General features: G+C 54.7%; 2 protein-coding genes across 5 annotated transcripts; one reads left to right on the top strand and one right to left on the bottom strand.

Moving 5' to 3' along the window:
• Positions 1 to 1,873: 1,873 nt before the first annotated feature.
• On the top strand, positions 1,874 to 4,405 carry LGALS2 (galectin 2). 4 transcript variants are annotated; one of them, XM_085519808.1, is made up of 4 exons: positions 1,874 to 2,173; positions 2,758 to 2,840; positions 3,020 to 3,179; positions 4,190 to 4,405. In XM_085519808.1, exons 2-4 carry the CDS (start codon positions 2,761 to 2,763, stop codon positions 4,334 to 4,336), a joined length of 387 nt encoding a protein of 128 aa, XP_085375934.1. In that variant the 5' UTR covers positions 1,874 to 2,173; positions 2,758 to 2,760; the 3' UTR covers positions 4,337 to 4,405. The 4 variants fall into 4 exon arrangements, with proteins under 4 accessions (XP_085375934.1, XP_015718113.1, XP_085375940.1 ...); XM_015862627.2 differs by lacking the exon at positions 1,874 to 2,173 and adding an exon at positions 2,277 to 2,319; XM_085519814.1 differs by lacking the exon at positions 1,874 to 2,173 and adding an exon at positions 2,277 to 2,394.
• A 1,401-nt stretch (positions 4,406 to 5,806) lies between these two features.
• CDC42EP1 (CDC42 effector protein 1) lies at positions 5,807 to 11,820 on the bottom strand. The gene is made up of 3 exons (XM_015862614.3): positions 11,606 to 11,820; positions 8,593 to 9,412; positions 5,807 to 7,960 (listed from the first exon to the last, which is right to left on the bottom strand). The coding sequence occupies exons 2-3, from the start codon at positions 9,029 to 9,031 to the stop codon at positions 7,161 to 7,163; spliced, it is 1,239 nt and encodes a 412-aa protein (XP_015718100.2). The 5' UTR covers positions 9,032 to 9,412; positions 11,606 to 11,820; the 3' UTR covers positions 5,807 to 7,160.
• Between the last annotated feature and the right edge of the window lie 7,642 nt (positions 11,821 to 19,462).

Genomic DNA, 19,462 nt, shown 5'->3' with positions numbered 1-19,462 from the left:
TCCACAGACCTGCTTATCCAGTCTTTTACTTACCTCAGTGCTTGGTGAGGTAAGTACGTTTTGTCCTCCGTTAGGAAGCTGGCTGGCTGACAGAGCTTAGGGATAGGTTGGGTGAAGGTTGTGGCATTATCTGATGAGAGGCAAACCAAAGCCTCCCTGTTGCAGAATGGTCCTTTCAAAACTGCCTTTGTTTGTTTGTTTTGTGACTGGGGGAGATAGAGGTGAAATCCTGGGCTTAGCTACTTGAAATCCACCTCCAAGGCAGGAGGCTTCATCAAAAGAGGGAAACTGAGGCAAAAAGGAGCCTCGGTGAGGTCTAGAGGGAGGAAATGTTACTGGAGCCTGAATGAGGTCAGAGAACATGGTTTAAATCAGGTCACTGCTCGATATTTATTGTGTAGGGTTTTTCTTTTTTCCTTACTCTCTCCCTGAAATCCTTCCCCAGAGGCTATTCAAGGAAATAAATAGCCAGTGGAAAGGGACAATAGCTTGCTGTGGAGTACAAATTATATGAAGCAGTAGGAAATAATAGCAGAGTGAGCAGCTGCTGCTCCAGGAAAGGAATGCGTGCTCTCTCCAGCTCCTCTTTGCCTTGAACGGGTGCCGATCCTGGTCTGCAGCACAGACTCCTTGGTGCCTCGGGTGCAGATCCTGGCAGCCCACTGGGGAGGGAAGTGTTGGTTCTGGCATATAGCGTGGTGGTAATGGTGGTGGCAATAGGTGTTGCTGTCAGAGGGCTCTGAGCCCCCATGGGTGCTCCTGGCGGCTTGAGGCCTCCCCAGGACTAGAGGGAAGGCCAAGAAGGAGTGTTAACCCCAAGTCATGCCTTTTGGGACTGTCTTCCTCTTCAGAAACATAGCAAGGCTTCTTCCAGCTCCAGTGGTGTGAATGTGGCCATCCCACACCAGTGTAGGCCGGCTGCCCTCCAGCCAGAGTATACGTGGGGTGGACCTCCAGGTCAGTGGGTTGTATCTCTACTGTAGGATGATCTCTTTAGAGGTGAAGTGTTCCTTGGTCCCTTGCACTGGTGACCACCAGCTTCTACACCCATTCCTTATGTTCTCCTCACTACACAGCACCTCTACCACCTTTGCAGACGCCCTGTAGCCAGATCTCCTCTCATTTTGGGGTTTGTGTTTCCATCACATCACCATTTCCCCAGGCTTTCTGCTTTGTGGTGTCATTGGGGGAAATAACCAACCTCCAATTGCACTGGAGGATTTCAGCCTTCCTGTGGTCCTGTAGGTGTCTGACCCTTCCTACGTGGGGTGCATGAGCCAGACCATCTGCACAGAGCTGGCTCCTGACCATGCAGAGGTTGCAGACGAAGGAAGTCGCCAGCCCTGGCAGAATTGCTGCCGGGTTTCCCACTATTGTTCCCAGTGGCAAATGGCAAAGGGGTGAACGCCCCTGCTGAGCTCTTGCAGGAAGGGGGTTAATGTTATCTCGAGGAAATCTCACAGCCCCTCTCCTCTTTCCTGCTTGTCTCCCTGCCTGTGTATATTCTCACATCCGCAGCTCTGCATACAACTCTCTGCACAAATGGCTTTCCCCATCCCTGGGACACGTGCTGCTCTCCTTTGTGGGCAGCCTTACCCTCTGCCAGGGGGATCAGTGGGCTCGATGAAGGCAATGTGAACATGTGTGTGTGTGTGTGGGATGCACAGCAGCATGATGGCAAACAGACCTAATGCTGGAAACCACTGTCTGTATGCAACCATCCATAGCACCTGCTCCTGCCAGACCAAAGTTCAGCCCTGGGGAGTTTCATCAGCAACTTCAGCAACCTCAACAGTAAATAAATTGCCAGATCCTGCTGGGCTTTATGACCCACTGGTCACAGATAAATTGGAAGTACCTCCAGGGAAGGAGTGCTTATCAGCCTTTATCTCTTGTCACGTCAGGAGCCTTTGGGGAGGGCAGGAACTGCCTCCCAGCTGCTCTCTGCAGGGATGGGGCTTGGGAGGGGGGGTTGAGGGCCACAAGAAAGAAAGGAGCTGGGAAGCTTTTGTATTTTGGCTGAGCTGTTACACCAAGAATAAAAATTAATGCGGTGGTCACACCTCCATCGCAAGCTAGGGAGCTGCTTGTCCTACCTGGCTAGAGTAGCACCACTAAGGGCCATGTGCACTGGTGCCTCCATAGGGAATTGAACAAGGAGGCTGGTCCCTAGGTATGTGCATGACTCAAAGTCTCCTGAATAGGTTAATATATAATCCACAAGGAAGTGAAGGGACTTGAGGTCATCTATATGAAGCATTTCTGAGCTAAACTGCTGGTGTCTCCCTGCCTGCTGACTGCCCTCCAACAAAGATGTCTGTAAGGGCTTCTGGTCCTGTTTGCTATTGCCCAGGGTGGTCAGGCTGGCGTGCAGTCAGCGGGGCTGAATGAGGGGTGGGAAAAGGCATGACGAGCTCAGCTTTCACTCCTTGCATTTCTTGGGTATGAGTGGTGCTGTCCACTGAATGGGGTGGTTGGACCACTCTGCTTGAATCCTTCTCATGCCTCTGTTCTCATATTCCATCTTTCCTTGTGCTGAGGGCAAGCCTGCTATCATCTCCTCTCTTTCTCATTCTTTGTCTCCTGCTGCCTCCACTTAGCCCACTTATTGAGAAGGCTGTGGTTTTAGGCCATGAGAGGAACCTCTACTGAGAACAGTAGATGTTCTACTGACTAGGACACCTTCTCCAAGCAGTGCGGTGGCAGGGAAGGAATGGCGGATGGGAATCCACTGACCCTTTTTTGTCTCTGCCTCAGGGAATGTTTGAAATGTTCAACCTGGATTGGAAGGTTGGGGGTGTGATGAAGATCAAAGGCCATATATCTGAGGATGCTGAAAGGTAAGTACAAAAAAAAACCCACCTCAACTCACTGGGACTGAAGGTGAGTTCATGAGCAGGAGGTGTCAAACATCTTCACCGCTGATGGAGGCTTTGGGGGAAGGACTGTGTGTTGGATCTTAGCTCTTCCAAGACCCTGTTCTGCTCATGCAGCTGACCTTCCTCCTATTCACCCACAGCTTTGCTATCAATCTCGGCAACAAATCCTCAGATCTGGCGCTTCACTTCAACCCCCGTTTCAATGAGTCTGTCATTGTCTGCAACTCCTTGTGCTCTGACAGCTGGCAGCGGGAGCATCGTGATAAACATTTCATTTTCCACAAGGACTCCACTGTCAAGGTGAGGGCTCTGCTGGTATGGGATTGTGAGATGGTGGGAGATACCATGGTTAGGAGGTTCCTGTATCCCATATCATCCCACTTGCCTGCTCAGTGCCTCCTTTTCCCTTCACTGCTCCCTTATCCTCTGGCTTTTTGGTTCTAATTGCTATTATTTGCTCTCTTCCTTCAAATCAACAGTGGAACTTTGTGGGAGCCTTCTCTGTTTCAGGCTTTAGAACTGCTTCCAGCCCAGGGACATGTGTGAAAGCAAAGGTGATCTCCAGGAAGCAGGATCTTGCTGCTCTGTACCTTATTTATCTCTCTAATTGCCCCCTGTGCAAACACAGGTTTTTAGCCACGCTTGGGCTGGGAGCAATGTGGTGCCCTATCTTCTCTGGTCCTCAAATACTCTTCTATCCTAACTGCTTTTGGATCCACACCGACAATCTGTCCTCCCTCTCCTCCTGCCAGGGATGCTGCCTCACTCTGTCCTATGTCCCAGGATGCTACTAGGGCTGTATTTAGGTGCAGACCCCTTCCTAGGGCTGTGGAGAGGAGTCTTATTTCCTCAATCATGGCTGGATGTCGGGGAAGCAGTGGAGAGGTGACAGCTTTGGGGATTAGTCCCTTTTATTTGCAGTGATCAGTGATGAGTTCCTGTTCTGTCTGTTTGAGCATGTTTATGGCTAACACTCCTTTTTCCAGGTAGTAATGAGGGCAATAAAGCATCAGGTTCATTCTACTCTGTTCAGATCTAAGCCATGTGGTATATTCAGCAGAGGCAGCATTTAGGTTTATCTGTTCCAAGTTTACAACCAGAATTAGCTGAAACAGCCCCAGGAGAGATCCTGTCCCCAGGTCATAGTCTGATTGCCAGCTCAGACCCTCAATATCAATGGCTCATTTCCTGCAGCTTCCCCAGCACAGCCTACAGACCAGGCCTCACCCTCGTGTGTAGCATTATGCCTTTGTAGTGGATGCTTACCTCTCCTCTTCAATTTCTGCCCTCCCTTCCCTCCCTCCTTGCAGATCATCGTGGAATTCCTGGGAGACAAATTCCTGGTGAAACTACCAGATGGGCATGAAGTGGAGTTCCCCAACCGGCACGGCTATGACAAGATCAACTACTTGAACATTCATGGAGGATTCAAAGTCATCTCCTTCAAGGTGGAGTGATGAGTTCCATTTCCTAAGTTTTAATAAAAACCCAGCTGGGACTGCTTGCTCCAGCTGCTCTGGCTTCTATGAGGTCTCTGGCTCTGTGGCTCTGTGAGAGATGCTGGCAAAGACCGAGCTTTGTCCACTAACAGGAAAGGAAATAGCTCCTAGATAAGGTCAGGTGCTTTTCTGGTTCCGACCAGGATGTGGGATTGAGCAGATAGTGCACAGGGCAAAGCATGCTGGAGGTGGGGTTCAGGAGAAGGAGAAAAAGGAAGATAGGATATGATTGCTCAGGGAATGCTTGTTGAGCCTCATCACAATGTACCATTTCTTCTTGCACCCACGTTTTTGGAAGGGGGTGGGAGAGGAAGGGGAACAAAAGCACTGATGTGAAAAATGTGGCATTTGGTGCCACAAAAGTGCATAATTAAACATTAGGTTTGGGAACCTCAGGGCATTCGTTCACCATTTCCTCTTGGCTGCTTGCTTTGATAGATAGATGGAAGGGCTGTGTGCCCTTCTGCTGGTATAATGCCAGGCTATGTGGGGATGGGAACACAGGCGTGCCCCAATACTGGCATTCCTGCAGTGATAAGGGGTTGTCTTTGGCTTTTCCCCTTATCTCACCTCACTTATTTGCTGGTGCATTCCAGATGAGTTACCCATTACTCCAACATTGCCTGTTTGGAGGGAAAGTGAGGCAGGGGAGAGTGGTAGGGAAGGAGGAGAGTTTTTAGGTGGGTTAGGCAGCTCCCACCTGTGTCTCTCACATGGGACCTCAGGCTATTAGCGCTTGATTATCTGATGCTGCTGATCTAATTAAGAAGTATCATGCCAGTTGCAGGCAGGCCTGGAGTGTGCTGGGTCAGTCCTGTTCCCAGTGTCCCTGGGGAGGGAGAATGAAATATGCAGAAAATGAGGAAGCAGAGAGATTGCAGTGCCTCTAACAGCGCTGGGAGGAAGGGCAGGAGGAGGCTGAATGTGAGGAAAAGCATCACCTCCTTGCCCTCACTGGTCAATGTGTAAGCGATGTTTATGTTAAACAGAAAGCTTTGGATGAATCATGGAATCACAGAATGGCTTGAGTTGGGGCCTTAAAGATCATCCAGGTCCTCCCCACTGCCATAGGCGGGGATGACACCTATCAGCTCAGGCTGCCCAGGACCCCATCCAACCTGGTTGTGAACCTTCAGGGATGGAGAACCCACAGTTTCTCTGAACGTTCTGTGCCAGCACCTCACCACTCCTCAAGAGATGAGTTTTCCTCCTAACATCAGTTCTATATCTTCCCTATTTTAGTTTAAAAGCATTCACCCTTGTCCTATCACTATCACACTGTGTAGAGTCAGTCCACCTCCTGCTTATAAGCTCCCTCACTGCAGCCTCCTCCATAGGAGGAGAGGTGCTGGGATCAGAGTGGCTGGGACCAGTGGCAAGGGAAGATGCTAAGATCACTGCAACTGAGGGAGGAATGCACCAGAGAAGTTAGTATCAAAACTGCTTTAATAAGGACAATCATAAGTGCAGGGATACAGAGTGGAGGCAGAAAGGCTGTTCCACAGATGTGGGTCTTTGGTCTGGAGCCTGTACCACAGTCCAAGAAGCAGAGAACAGGGAGCTCATCCCGAGAGCCGTCTCCCTGGCACAGGCTGGATGCTGACCCTGCATGGCCCTGCTGAGTGCTGGTGGTTGGAACTGGGAACGTGCTGGCACTGCTCTGGGGGTGCTGAGGGAGGAGAGCTTGCCCTTAACCTGCCTGCAATGACTGCCTGGCTCCCACGTACAGCACGTGCATGCTGGAGCCTCTTTATTCTGCTAAAGGACTGGGCAGCGGGTGAGCCACGTAGGAGCGCAACCCAATGGCATCTCCCCCCACTGCACACCCCCGTCTGTTCCAGAGAACAAGGAGGGTGCTGTGAGGGTCCCTCTGGTGACCTCAGCCCCCAAACATCTCGGCTCCACACCACGGCACAAAGGCGCTTCTGTGCTGGGTGGCATGGAGGCCATTTGTCCTAGGGTGGCTCCATCACCCGGGGATGCTCAGAGAACAGCACTGAGCATCCTCCATGCATTTCCTTGGGACAAGGCACTCTGCAAAGAGGGGTGTGTGTGTGTGAGGGGGGGGTGGGTAGAGGGATGAGGGTGGGGAATAATGGCTGCAGAGAGGGAGTCTCCTTGTTGTGAGGTGGGTTGAAGGGAAAGGGAGTTTTTAAGGCAGTATTTGGAAGCCAGACAGTCTCACCTCTGGCAAACCACAACGTTTCTCCCCCTCCTTGCTGCGAGGGTTGGACAAAGAGACTTCCTCAGTGATGTCCAGCAGCATAAGGTGAGGGGAAGGTCCCCCGAGAGGAATGCTGGCTGGGTGCCTGGTGCAGCCACTGCCACCTCCATGGCCACCACTGCCTTCTCGGGGCAGGGCTTTGTATCAGGGATCAAGCTCAGTGTCTGTGGGCTCTCTCTCTGATTCCTGTCTGTCACTGTCGCTTCCTTTCCTGAGCAAGCTATTTGCTTGTGGGGGGATGTGGGTTGGGGTGGGAAGGGGCTCAAGGGTTTCTTTGGCACACGGGAATGTCCTTTTGGCACCTAATGGGGAAGGGGAAGGGCTGTAGCATGGCACACTGCAGTGCACGGCCCTCACCCATCCCTGCAGCACCCTGCCAGACCTGGGGGTCCTGCAGGAGATGGGGCCCCCTTTTGCCCACCTTATACTCCACTGCCCTGTGGTGAAGGCCAGGAAGTTGCCTGCTGGGTCTGTCACCAGAGGTGGGGGGTAACGAGGAGTGTGATGACCGCAGCACTAATGTCTTTGGGAGTGGGGCCACGATGGTGGGATGGCCACTCACACCTTGACTTCATCGTCTTCCTCCTCCTCATCGGCATACTCAAAGGAATTGCTGCGCCCCCCCCGGGTGCCAACGTGCCCCTCTTGCAGGCTGGGGAGCTCGTCTTCCTCATCCTCCTCCTCTCCTTGGTCCCAGGTGTCCTCTGGAGACTGTCTGGCTGCTGACACTTGTGGCCGCCATGAGTTGCTGCTGGGGCTCTCCCAGGCAGCCCGTGTCCAGCCTTGCCGAGCACCCTCGCCCTTCTCCGAGCTGCGTGGGGTGCTTGTCCCCCCATAATGGCGAGCCAGGACCTGGGCTGCCCGCTCGAACTCCCCTGCCTCAATGGAGCAGTCGTTCCAGTGCCCCTGCCATAGGGTCCCTCCGGGCACTGCCCCCAGCCCTGAGGCTCGTGCTGGGTCCTCCTTGCGCTGCTCAATGGCACGTGCCTCTCCATTGGCACGGATGGACAATCCCAGAAGTGAGTTGGCTTGCCCAGCGTTGTCCCAGAAGCTGGGTTTTGCCTTCAGCTCTCCATGGGATGTGTTTGGTCCTGGAGGGACTCCGTCCTTGGTCCCCTCACCGTGTGGAAGCACACAGCTGCCAGGTGGGTCTCGGCCATCCTCTGCTACCTCGTTCCCATTGGTTTCAGAGAAGCTCATCACCTGGAGGAGCTCACTCATGAGAGAGGGCCCCAGGTCCAGGCGGAAGGAGAGCAGGGAGTCTGAGCGTTCCAGATCTTCTTCCCCAGGGAAGGTGCTCTCCTGGGCCTTTTCCAGGCGAGGGACACGAGGGATGGTGCAAAATCCAGACTCCAGCCCTGCAAAGAAGTGATGGTTGATGAGCACAGCCAGAGTGCTATGGTGGAACAAAGCCTACATGGCCACGGGACAAGGGATGCTGATGCCAGCACAGGTTGGTGGCACCGGCCAGGTTACCTCCCTTACAGGGCCCAGTGACATCACACTAGTGCAGCCCAGGGTGCTATCTCCAAAGCCCAGAGCTGTGGTCTTCTGGTGGGCAGCAGGCACAGTAAAAGGCTGATGGGAATGGAGCCGGGTGGGTGGGACCAGGAGATGGCAGCATTGCCTTAGCTTGCCTTTCCCTCTGAGCCCAGCCATGTCCCTCGGTTGCCACAGGCACCCAGACCCTCCTGAAACCTTCTGCCTCAGCCCCTGGAGAAAAGCTGAGTCACAGCCCCTGGCTGTCCCATCCACCCACCCACAGCCCTTCCAAATGGGGCCTTCCTGAATGCTGGCCAGCGGGATGAACAGCAGGAAAGGGAGGGATGAAGACCCTTGAGGGACAGACAGAGATGGAGGAATTGGGACAGCTGGGGGCTGCTGGGGGCTTCAGTATGGAGGTGGAGATGGCTGTGCCGTGGCATGAGCATTGCCACAGTGGGACATAAGGGCATCTGGGGCCCAGCCACCACCACAATGCTGCACTCACCGTAGGTCTGGTGTGCTTTGGAGAGTCTGTTTGAGGCACTCTTGAAGGAGAACTTGCTGGTCAAACCACTGTCGCTGTCATACGGTGCCTCGTTGAGCTGTGGCAGCGACACAGCATTCTTGATGATGGGTGAAATGGCCGGGGGTTCAGGTGATGCCCCTGCCTGGCTGCTCCCGCTGCCCCGTCTCCTCTGCGGTGTCCGTCGGACGTGCCGCAGCGTGCGGGCAAAGAAGTTATTGGCCTTGGCTGGCTCAGCCCCACCATGGTTGCTGAGGAAGGAGGTGTCCCCAAAGACATCACCGCCACGCCCCACGTGCATGGTGTGCCGAAAGTCCCCCAGTGGTGGGCTGATCATGTCCGGCGTCAGCTCCGACTTCAGCCGCCGCTTGCCATGGGAGCCCGACACCCAGCTGAGCACTGGCAGCTTCCCCAGGCTCATCTTGATCCTCCTTGTTTCCTCGCCTTCCAAAGAATCAAAGGCCAGTTTCCAGCAACGGGATGGCCCGTCACATCCCCATCACCAGGGGGAGCGACTCGCCTTGCCTTGGCTTTGAGCTGGTGGCAATGCTGCCTGCATCCGTGTCCCTGCCCTACGTTACGCTCATGGAGTCACCCAGCGTGGGGATGTCTTGTAGCCTTGGCAGGGATGAATCCCTTCAGGGAACTTTCTCACCCGGTGACAGTGATGGTGGTGGCAAGCAGGTGTCCCCAAGAGGGTCTGTGGTCACGCCAGATGCTGCTGGAAGCTGATCTGATGTTGGAAGCTGGTGCAGAGTTGGGTGCCGGGAGCTGCAGTGTGGCAGGTAGAGCTCCTTGATTCCTTAAAGAAGACAAGAAGGAAGGTGAAGCCCTCGGAGAGGATTCTCACAGTCTCAGTGGGTTTCCCCCTGGGAACAGTGGGGCTGAATGGCCGTGGGGAAGCGTCCCCAAGAATGTGCCCTTCCCTCTGCCCGCTGCAATCCTGGCTGAGGATTTCTTCCCCATGCCCTGCCCCACAGGGGTGAGAAACCTCTCCCTGCTTTTCGCTACTAAGACAAACCCTTCAGGAAAGGGTGAGGCCTGAGGTACGGCACAGTTCTCAGGGAGGAGGAGGAGGAGCAGAGAGGGAAAAATGCAATATTTGTGTATTGGTTTGTTTGTCCTCCCTTGGCTGGATCGCCAGGTGCTCTGCTGGGGCGTGGATGCAGAATGGAGCAGCTGAGAACAGGGGGAGGCAGGCAGTGCTGGAAGCTGCAGTGCTGGGGCAATGACCGCAGGGCTGTGTGGCTTCTGGGGGAACAGGACATCAGTGCTGGGATCTGCATGGCCCCAGCAATATGTGGTGGTCAGGATGCCAAGGGCAGATGCAGAAGCCCCACACAGCTCAGCCCCCACTTGCCCAGACCCCCTTGTTGCACGTCTCCATCAGTCTCCACCTGCAATGCCCTCTGCCTTCTGGCTGTGTCCCCAGGTCACCTTGGAGCAAGTGCCAGTGAGCCCTGGGCACTGGGCTGCTCTCCTGGCAGCACATGTGTTTTCCCTTTGCCTTGTTTGCTCACCCAGGGCCCCTCTTATCTGCCAGGGGTTAATGCCTGGGAAAGGAAAACACACCTCCCACCGTGGAGGCTGCCACCATTGGCTGCCTCCTTTGGTGGCACTGGTGAGGACACCAGGACCGTGGCAGCATTGCTTCCTGCCTACCCCCAGCCCCTCGGTTCTTGTGGCTGTGCGAGGCCTCGAGAGTAGGGGACACATGGCAGGTTTGAAGAGAGAGGATGGTGGGGAGGGACATTTCTCTGGCACAAGGAGCTGGGAGCAGAGGAATAACACCTCTCCCAGCTCTGCAGACACCCAGAGGGGACCCTTGGCTCTCTGCTACATTGCATTGCAGGAACTCATGATTCCCAGGGCAAAGGCTGAGCAGCGCTCTCCTTTCCTCCACTGGGCAATGGGAGCCCTGTCCAGCTGACTGGCTGCCTAACTGTCTATCTGTCCACCTCCCCCTCCCCAGCTCCCTGCTGTGGGAAGCCCCCTCGCTTCCATGGCCGGGATCCTCCTCCTCCTCTTGCCTTGTGTCCCCTCTGAGCTCGGCTGGTTTCCACTGGTTTTCCACCCGCCAGGAATGGCCGGAGCTGCTCCGCTCACTGGGAAGAGCGGAAACCAGCAAAGGAGGGGGGGGGGGGGGAAATAATCCAGATGTCTTGTTGGCTAGAGCTGCTGAAAGCAGCCCTCTTCCCCCCTCCTCCCCCCCTCCTCCTCTCCTCGCACACACCCCAAGGGGACAAGCTCCAAAGAGGGAGAGGAGAAGTCTGGGGTGGTCTCAACAAGGGGGATGAGGGTGGAAATGGCTGTGGGCGGCCGGGAAGCCTTTCCCAGCCTTTCCCGAGTGCTGAAAACTCCCTCTCCCCAAAGGAGAAGGAGAAGCAGAGGCTCCTGCAGCGGCTCACTTTGTTCTGGGACGGAGAAAACTGGAAGAAACGGGGTTTTGGGATCCATGCAGGCAGGAGGGGGGCAGTGGGCTGGGGCTCTCCCACAGTCCTGGAGCAGCGCCTAGCAGTGGGTGAACGATCTCGAGTCCAGCTCCTGTGCTGCCTGCTGCTATGTGTATATTTATATCTCTGCCTATAACAAGGGTGGTTTTTTTTGCAAGCAGGCGCTCCGGGACGTTTCCAGCCATCCCCTCCCTACTCCCTCTCATGCTCTCAAAGTCCCAGATTAAAGCTTCTTGGGGTTAAGAATAGTAGCAATGACAGAGGGGTGCTCCGCTGCTCTCCCTCATCCTCGGGTCCCCTTCATTTCCCTGCTTCCCTTTCTTTGCTCCCGCTTTCCCTTCCTTCCTCTCCTCCCCGTTTCCCGTCGCATTCCTGCCTTCTCCCTTTCTTTTTCCACATCCTCCCTGTCCCCATCTCTTTGCCACCCCTCCCGCTTCTCCCAGCTCCTCACCCCCCCCCCTTACAACCCTCTTTTCCCTTCTCCTCCCACACCCCCCCCCCAATCTCTCCGCACATCCATACCGAAATTATCATACTAATACCTCTTTCTTTGGCCACTTTTTTTGTCTCCTCCTCCGGCCGAAAAGTTGGGAGTCGCTCTCCGTGCGTCCCTCAAAGTTGGCTGTGAGGGCAACCAGCGCCGTGTCCCAGCGGGGAAGGAGAAGGGGAGTGTGTGTCCCCCCCCCCCCTTATCCCACGCCCGTCCCCATAAGCTTAACTCCCCAGGCTCTTTGGGTTCCTGACGCCCCGGTGCCACGGGAGCGAGGGAACGAAGCTGGCGGGGAGGGGACGCGGAAAGGAGGGGGCGGGCTGCGGCACCACCGAGCCAATCCTCGTCCCAGCACGGAGACCGGAGAAAATGAGATTTATTCCAACTATCCAGGACAGAAAACTTCAGGAACTTCTCTGCCTTCCCCCCAACCCTCCCTCCCCGCCCTGCTTCCCCCAGTGCCATTTCCTTTCCTTCTGCATTGGCTGCCTCCTGCTTCCCCCCGGGTTAATCTGGGGGATGGGGGGGGAAAGCCCAGGTCTCTGCTAAGCTGCTTGGAGAAGGCTGGCAAAGGAAAGGTGTTTGCTTGAGGTGTGTGAAAGCCCTTGTGATAACGTGGGGTCATTCCGGATCATGTTGGATGGGAAGTCCCCAGCACCCACAATATCAGAGCTGCCAAATCAAATGGGGGGAGAGACCCAAAGTCTGTGGGTGTGCGGTCACACCAAGACCTCTATGCTGTGTTGGGGTGAGCACTGGCAGGGTAAGAGCCTCCCTGCAGGCTGACCTTAGGGTCGTATAGGCATCATGGGCTCAGGATAAGCATTAGGAGGTCAGGGCAAGTATTATGGGGTAAGGAAAAGCGTTATGGGGTTGGGACAAGCATTACGTTGGTGCCTTAGAACACCACCATGTGAGGATGTGGCATTAGGTGTATTTGAGGAGTTTCTGCCCACCTGTGGGACACTGCAGCCCTCCACATTTCATTGCTTTGTCCCTTGATGGTCACAGGGCAGAAGAGTCTACCAGTGTCACCAAGGGGTTCAGAGCTGGTGGACGCAGTGTTGCTTGTGTCCTTGGTGATCCATGGCATAGAGATGAGGCTCAGTGACTCTCCTGGGACCGACCCTTCCATACCAGACCAGACACCAGCACTGCTCCCAGCCCATGGAGGAGAAGGGAGGTGGCTCAGCTGATGAAGGCGAGATGGGACTTGTTGGGGTGAAGCTTCAGGAACGACAAAATGTCTGCAGAGATGTTGAAATGGAGCCTGGCCTCTTGCTTGGCTCAAGTGGCCCTGGGCAGGATGGACAACACGTTCTTGGCCATACAACTCAGCTCCAGCTCTGCTTCTGGAGGAAGGAGACCACGGCTTCTCACCTAGGACCATCACTACTGGTGGAAAGACTTCTCTATCTTGAACCTCCCCTGACACTTTTGCTTCTTGAGGATTCTCAACCCAACGTTTGTTTGCAGCATGTGTGCAGCTTGTGATAACGAGAGGAAGCTCTTTGCTGGAGATGGGCTTCATGCCACTTCCCAGGGGCTGTGGGCTGAGCAGCTGGGTGTCTTGCTCACGGCTTAGAGGCAGCCATAGGGTTTTGGCACAGCATCAGCCTCAGCCTCAGGCTTCTGCCCCGTGAAATGGAATGGTTGCAATTTCTACCTTCCATGAAGGCCAAATGCGATGTTGATCATGAGTATGAGGCTTGAAATACCCCCAAAACACCAATTTTTGGGGTATACCTAGAGGGTCCACAGCTTGGAGGGCGATGGAAGCTCAGGTGTGATAGGGACTGAGCTATGCCAACAGTGATGAAAGGAGAACCCATGACCTAGTTTGTCCCCACTTGCCAGAGCTGTAGTGGGCACATATATCCCACCCAGAGGATGTCAGACAGGGCATCTCATCCCTCAGCCTCATCTCAGTGCCCTGTGGCGGGGGCTGTGGAGGGGAGCAGCGTCTGGCTCCGCTGGGGAATGCAGAACAAATCTCTTCCAGATGGGGCAGGGGCCACGCTCAGCTCTTTGTGGGTTGCCCCCTCCTCCTCCTTCTTCTCTTCCTCGCCTGTGCTCAGAGCATCTCTGTGCACTGGGCCATGCTCTGTTCCCAGGAAAGCAGCTGGAAACCCCCTTTTCCTTCTCTACAAACCTTGTGGTTTTGTGTCCGTGCCAGCCAAGCTGTCCCTTTGGGGATGACGTTGATTTGTGTTGGAGACCTGTAGGGTAAGTTCTGACTCTAGGACTCAGCCCTCATCCCTTCCATTGGACACAAAGTGATGTGAATAGCCCCACTATACCCTGGCTTGGGCTGTTTCCACCTTAATCCCCCTCCTTGTCTGTTGAGCTGCCTGGAAAGTTAATCTGTATAAACCTGCTTCTCAGCCTCTCCTTCTGTTGTACATCTGCCCCTATCTGTCCCTGCAAGAGAAGCAGTGGGTCTGGATGGTCTTGCAGAGCCACTGCAGAACCCCTGGGTGCCCAGAGCGATAGCTAATGGTGGGACCCCTCCCAGCCCAATTGCCCCAGACACTCAGCTGCCTTATTTACCCTGAGTCACCTCTGCCTTTCATCCTTCTGCAACACCCCAGGCAGTGCTACCAGTCTAGCCGTGGTGGAGAGAGACCGGCTATCCAGCTTATCATTGAGCAGATGAGTGGCCCTGCAGCTTCCCTGGGTGCTGGTGATGTTTGCTTTGATTCCTGCAACATCAAAGTTGGGGCTGTGCAAATTGACCCCCCTCCTCCTAGTGCTTTACCCTTAGGGCAGAGTACTGCAAGGCTTAAGTGTTGCTGGTGTGACAGGGAAGGAGTGAGGGATGTGGGGATATGGGCTGTCCTGGTGTGGTGAAGGAGGCAGTGAAAGACCTTTCTCAGGACGTGAAGATGCTCCTTCCATTTTGCTTCGGGAGAATGTAGTGAGAACATCCCAACCTGGGGATGGGGCATCCAGCCCTGGTTGCCTGTACCTCTTCCTAATCCCCATTGCTGGAAACGTGCTGGGAAAAGATTGCAGAGGGGAGGGCAGGCGAGAAGGGGCTCCTGCTCCGCACACCAGCAGCCCGTATCCTGTTGCTGCCTAGGCTCCCCGGCTCATATTTCCTCATTAACTGGGAGTGCTGCTCGTTTGTGGGCGACCTCCAGATGTTTCCATTCTTCTCACAGCAACCACGAGGGTGCATAATATGCAGGCTGGGAGGCGATGCTGGCAGCCTCTGTTGCAATGGGAGGCCAGGAGGATGTGCGTCCCGCTGTGGGTCCACGTTCATTCACTGTGGCATTGAGATGAGCAGGCTGGGATGGTAGCACATCCCAAGGTGGGTGATGAATGAATCCAGTGTGGTACCCTATAGCATTTGCCTGTTAATTCCCTGCTCTGATGCCAGCTCTGTAGGCACCATATCACCATCACCCCATGGTTTCTCCATTGGGATGGTGGTCCTTCAACCTGGTGATGATGCCTGGGAGAAGGATCCTTGTGCTGTGCCATGGATAGAAAGCAGGCAGCAGAATGGCACCCACAGAAGGCTGATTTGGCACTGTAGGAGCCAATTTCTGCTCTGGGGCAGGGGGGAACAAAGGGAATAGGATCAACCACATCCTGCTGTTTGGTTTGCAAAGGAGAGGGTGCTTATTCCTGGGGAGTTGGGCCAGGAATGTTAAACCTTGGGGTTTACCAAAGCCCAAGAGGAGGTAGGGACAAATTCTCAGGCCTGCTGCTTCCCTGCCCTCTGCTTATCTCCTCCTGTTCCAGATGTTTTCATCCTTCTCCCCCCTTTTGCCCATGGCTTTCTCCTCTCGTGCTTGTGCACATGGGAATGTTGCAGGTAGAAGATGGAGATGGAAAGTCTGGCACAGAAGGGAGAGAACGGGTGCTTTGGGATGCGGGAGGAAGAGGGAAGGGGCTTGTTGCATAAGGCAGAAGCAATCCCCTACCAGCTGCCTGCAGAGCCTGGAAACACCTCTGTGATTCCGTGTGCTGGGAAAGGCAATGCAAATATCTGTATAAATATGGATATTGCATCTCCCACCACCTGATTCTCCAGTTCCTTCTCACAAAACCCATGGAGGTGTAGGAGGGACTTGGGGGTGGGCTCAGACATCAGCTTTCCTCCCTGCAGTAAGAAGCAGCTCTGTGCAGAGAGGTTCTTCTGTGTGTCTGTGTGCCCTTCCCTGGTGTGGTCCCTTGGCTGGATGAGGAGTGGGAACACATCTGGGGGATTTCAAAGGAATGAAGGAAAAGGGGAGCCGGGGGTCCCAAGAGAAGGGAACAGGTCCCCAGGGTTGGCATGTCCATGGAGATGGTTGGGAGCAAGGCTTGGGAATGAGGAAAGGCATGGTGTATAGAAAGAAGGCAGAGTTGTGGGGATAATAGGGAAGGATGGGGATGGAAAGAGAAGTCATCCATGGACTGAGAGGATTACCATACAAGAGGAACCTGCCCTGCTCCAAGGGAAGATAGGGGAGTGGGTGGAAATGGGGCCTGGACAGCTCTTTAATCCTAATGATTTTGCCTGTCCATCCAGCTTGCATATTTTTGGCCACGGAAGGAAGGGGGTGGGGTGCAGAGGCAGCTAAAAATAGGGGTGTCCCTGCCCATTCCCCCAAGGCGGGCATCCGTCTGTCTGATGCCTGTGGGGCTGCTGCGGGATCTGGAGGAGGGGAGCAGGCCCGGCCTCCTCCCCAAAGAGTCTGGCTCCGCTTTTGTTTGTCTCTGGGCCCTACGGGGACAGGAAGAGGCTGCGGGGCTGGGAAACAATGGCTCATTCTCTTGGCGTCAGCGCCTGGCCAGCAGTGATAGGGGATGCGGGCTCCAGGCCAGGAGGAGGCATGGCCTCGGCCGCCCCAAGGAGACAGTTGGGGACAACGCCAGCAGAGCTGGCTGGATGTGGGCCGCCTTCCCCGGCCTGTCCCTCTGTCCTGCTGCACCCCATGCCCTATATTAGGAGTAGTCTCTATGGAGGAGGTGATGGAACTGATGGCGGCCACTGAACAAGAGGTGGGAGGTGGCACTGGGGCAACACTTCCCTCGTCCTTGGCACTATGAAACCTGCAGGGATGGGGCAGGACAAATTTGGCATCCCAGCATGTTGGTGACCAAGGGACGTGGATGAGTGTGTGTTGCAGGTTGGACAACCAACCCTTCCATACCAGACCATCCTTGTCCTCCTTGTCAGTTTCTGATCTGACCACCCTGTGCTGGAGCTGCCTCTCCCTGGCCAATGCTTTTCTATATGTGGGGTAAGAGGAAGCGGGGTGAGCATCTGAGGTGGGGCAGGAGATGTTCTACAGGGGTTGAGCAAGAAGAGGAAAGAAGCACCTCCCTATCTCCATACTCCTTCCCAAGGTCTTGGATACTTGGGGCTGAATGCTTGCCAGGGCTCCTCTTGTTTACTCAGATGGGAGCTGACACATCCAAGGTCTCTGCTGACTCCACTTTCCCACATGCTGCTGCCGGGCGCATTCCAGGGCAGAGTGGAAATCAGCACTGAGGCATGCAAGAAGACTTGAGCTGGGGATGCCATTCTGTGCCTCTGGCCAGGCAGTAAGGAGCAGCCACCATACATCTCATCTGCAGGGACTGGCATGGAGCCTGGTGGGAAAGCATGGATGGGGACCTGGGGATGGGGAATCTGCCTTTTGTCTAGCAAAGATGGGTTATTGCTGACATTCAGAGAGCTGCATCTGCTGAGGGTTAACTGCTCTGGGCTCTGCTTTGCTTTGCTCATGTGTGCACGCCCTCCCAGCCTGGCGTGGATGCCTTTGGTTTTAGGAGGGAAGACCGCAGAGCTTTCAGAAATAAGTGCCAGCAGATAAAGAAGGGCTTTCAGGGCTGGGGCGGGAGAGCTGTGCTCACCCTGTCATTTCAGCCAGTCTCTCCTCTGATAGGTCTCAGGGATGCTCCAACCTCTGTCAGAGCATCTGGCATCTCTGCATCCCTCAGGCTGCTGGAGGAGGACCACCATGACTTCTTCCCTGGGCTGGCCTGCAGCAGACCCCTTATGCCCAGCCCCAGCATCTGGAAGAAGGGGCCTCGCCTGCCTTCTCAGCTGCTGCAGGAAATGCATAGCCTGGAGGTCAGGGGCCGGTGGCAGCTCCTCCCGTGGGGGGCAGCCACCCAGTGTGGGGTCTTGCATCATGTTGGAGAGGAGGAGGGGGAGAGCCAGGCTTTTCCTGTTTATGTGACTCACAGACCCTCGAGAAAGGGAAAGGGCTTGGAAAGTGCCTTGGTCTTGGGCAGGCTCCAGCGAGTGCTGGGGATTGCATCCCTGCAGGAAGTCTTGGCTAACCCTAACCCTACCCCAGGGTGTGTGGGCATCCAGCTCCTGCACCACAGAGGCTGGGGTTGCTGGGGTCGGGTCAAGGGGGGCAAGCTGGAGCTGTCTCCCTAGGAAGTGAGGCATGGCTCTTATTGCATCCTATCTATACGTGTTAGCCTTGGTCAGGTCTGCACCAGCTTTGTCAGGTTGTCAGCTTTGGTTCCCCTCAGTAGCCCTCTCCACCACTGGAGAGCGTATCCTGATAGGTAACGCCAATTGGAACAAAGGGGAGTTCTGGCACCTTTAAAGGAAAGGAGTTGGTGTGGATCCAGAATTTCCAGGGTGGAGAGACTTGGGAAGGGTCCCAGCAGAAAAGAGCAAGAAGCCCTAGAAGATCTGATCTGTGTGGCAGGAATTGGGCACAGCTCCCCACGTCCTTTGTAATGGCTCCAAAATGAGGCCGCGCTGACCCAAAGCTTTTGGGCTTGGCCCTGGAACTTCCCCAGGCACATACCTCCCCAAGGGCTAGGACGGTGGGGTGGTGCCACCCGATGGCTCTGCAGTAGTGTTACAGGTATGGGTGGCCCTTCGCTGCTCTTTCCCCTCCGGGGAGACTTGGCGCCTTTAGCTGGAGCTCAGCTCTTTTTCTCTCTACATCCTGGACACCCACAGCTCTATTAGGATGTTCAGAGCCCCTCCAGCCTGACCTCAGATGTCTGCAGGGATGGGGCAGCCACAATCTCTCTGGGCAACCTCTTCCAGTGCTTCACTAAAGGAAGAGCCACTTGGGACCTTGACCATCTTGGGGAGGAGAAGGAGATGATCAAAGCAGTATTTGCATGATATGCTCTTTCTTTCTTTCCCATCCAAGCTGCACAGGGACCAGTGTCTTATCTCTTGGAGATATTCTATTCTTCTGAATTCAAACTAGTCACAACCAGCTGGTATGATGGCATCTGAGCTTGTAATTCTCACTGTCTCAGTGCCATTCATTGACTTCAGCTGCCCTGCCAACACAAGATGAGATTTGTATTCTGGTTTATCTTCACTCCCATCCTAAGCGTGAGCTCACATGAGATGGTGGAAGCATGCTCTGGGCTCACCTTTTGGGAAATAGGTTGAAAGAGATGGAAAGAGACTCTTCAGCACTTATTGAGGTCTAGGGGAGGACATAGGTGGAGTGGAGGGAAGATAACTAGTACGTGCAGGAGTGCAGGTGAATGCTACAGAGCTATCTAGACATATTGATTTCTGCTCTGCACAGTGCCATCATTGCTGTCTGACTTCTAAAACAGATTCATCACCCTGCCCTTTTGGCCCATTTGCCCTCTGGCTGCAGGTCAGCTACTCATTTAATTCAACCAGTCTGTATTTGTGGCAGATCTCATTTCCTGTGACAGACCTCATGCCCCAGGGAGGAACAGCGATGGTCAGAAAGGACAGACAGCCCATTTCCATCTATTGCTAACAGGGCAGGGTTGAGGTTGATGTAAATCACCTGAGTGCCACCAAAACCAGCAGCAGGAGATGTGTCTGGAGTGGCCAAAGCATTTATGGGGTCCCGAAGACCATGGAGAAGTGGCAGGGTTTCAATGCACAGTGTTTGCAGGATGCTAATTGGGGACACAGCCCTGTTTTTCAGGATAGTGC

This window comes from Coturnix japonica, chromosome 1, assembly GCF_054131305.1.
Source record: "Coturnix japonica strain WE chromosome 1, WE-NBRP24, whole genome shotgun sequence".
Lineage (NCBI taxonomy): Eukaryota > Metazoa > Chordata > Aves > Galliformes > Phasianidae > Coturnix > Coturnix japonica.
This window is presented reverse-complemented; position numbering and strand designations above follow the sequence as displayed.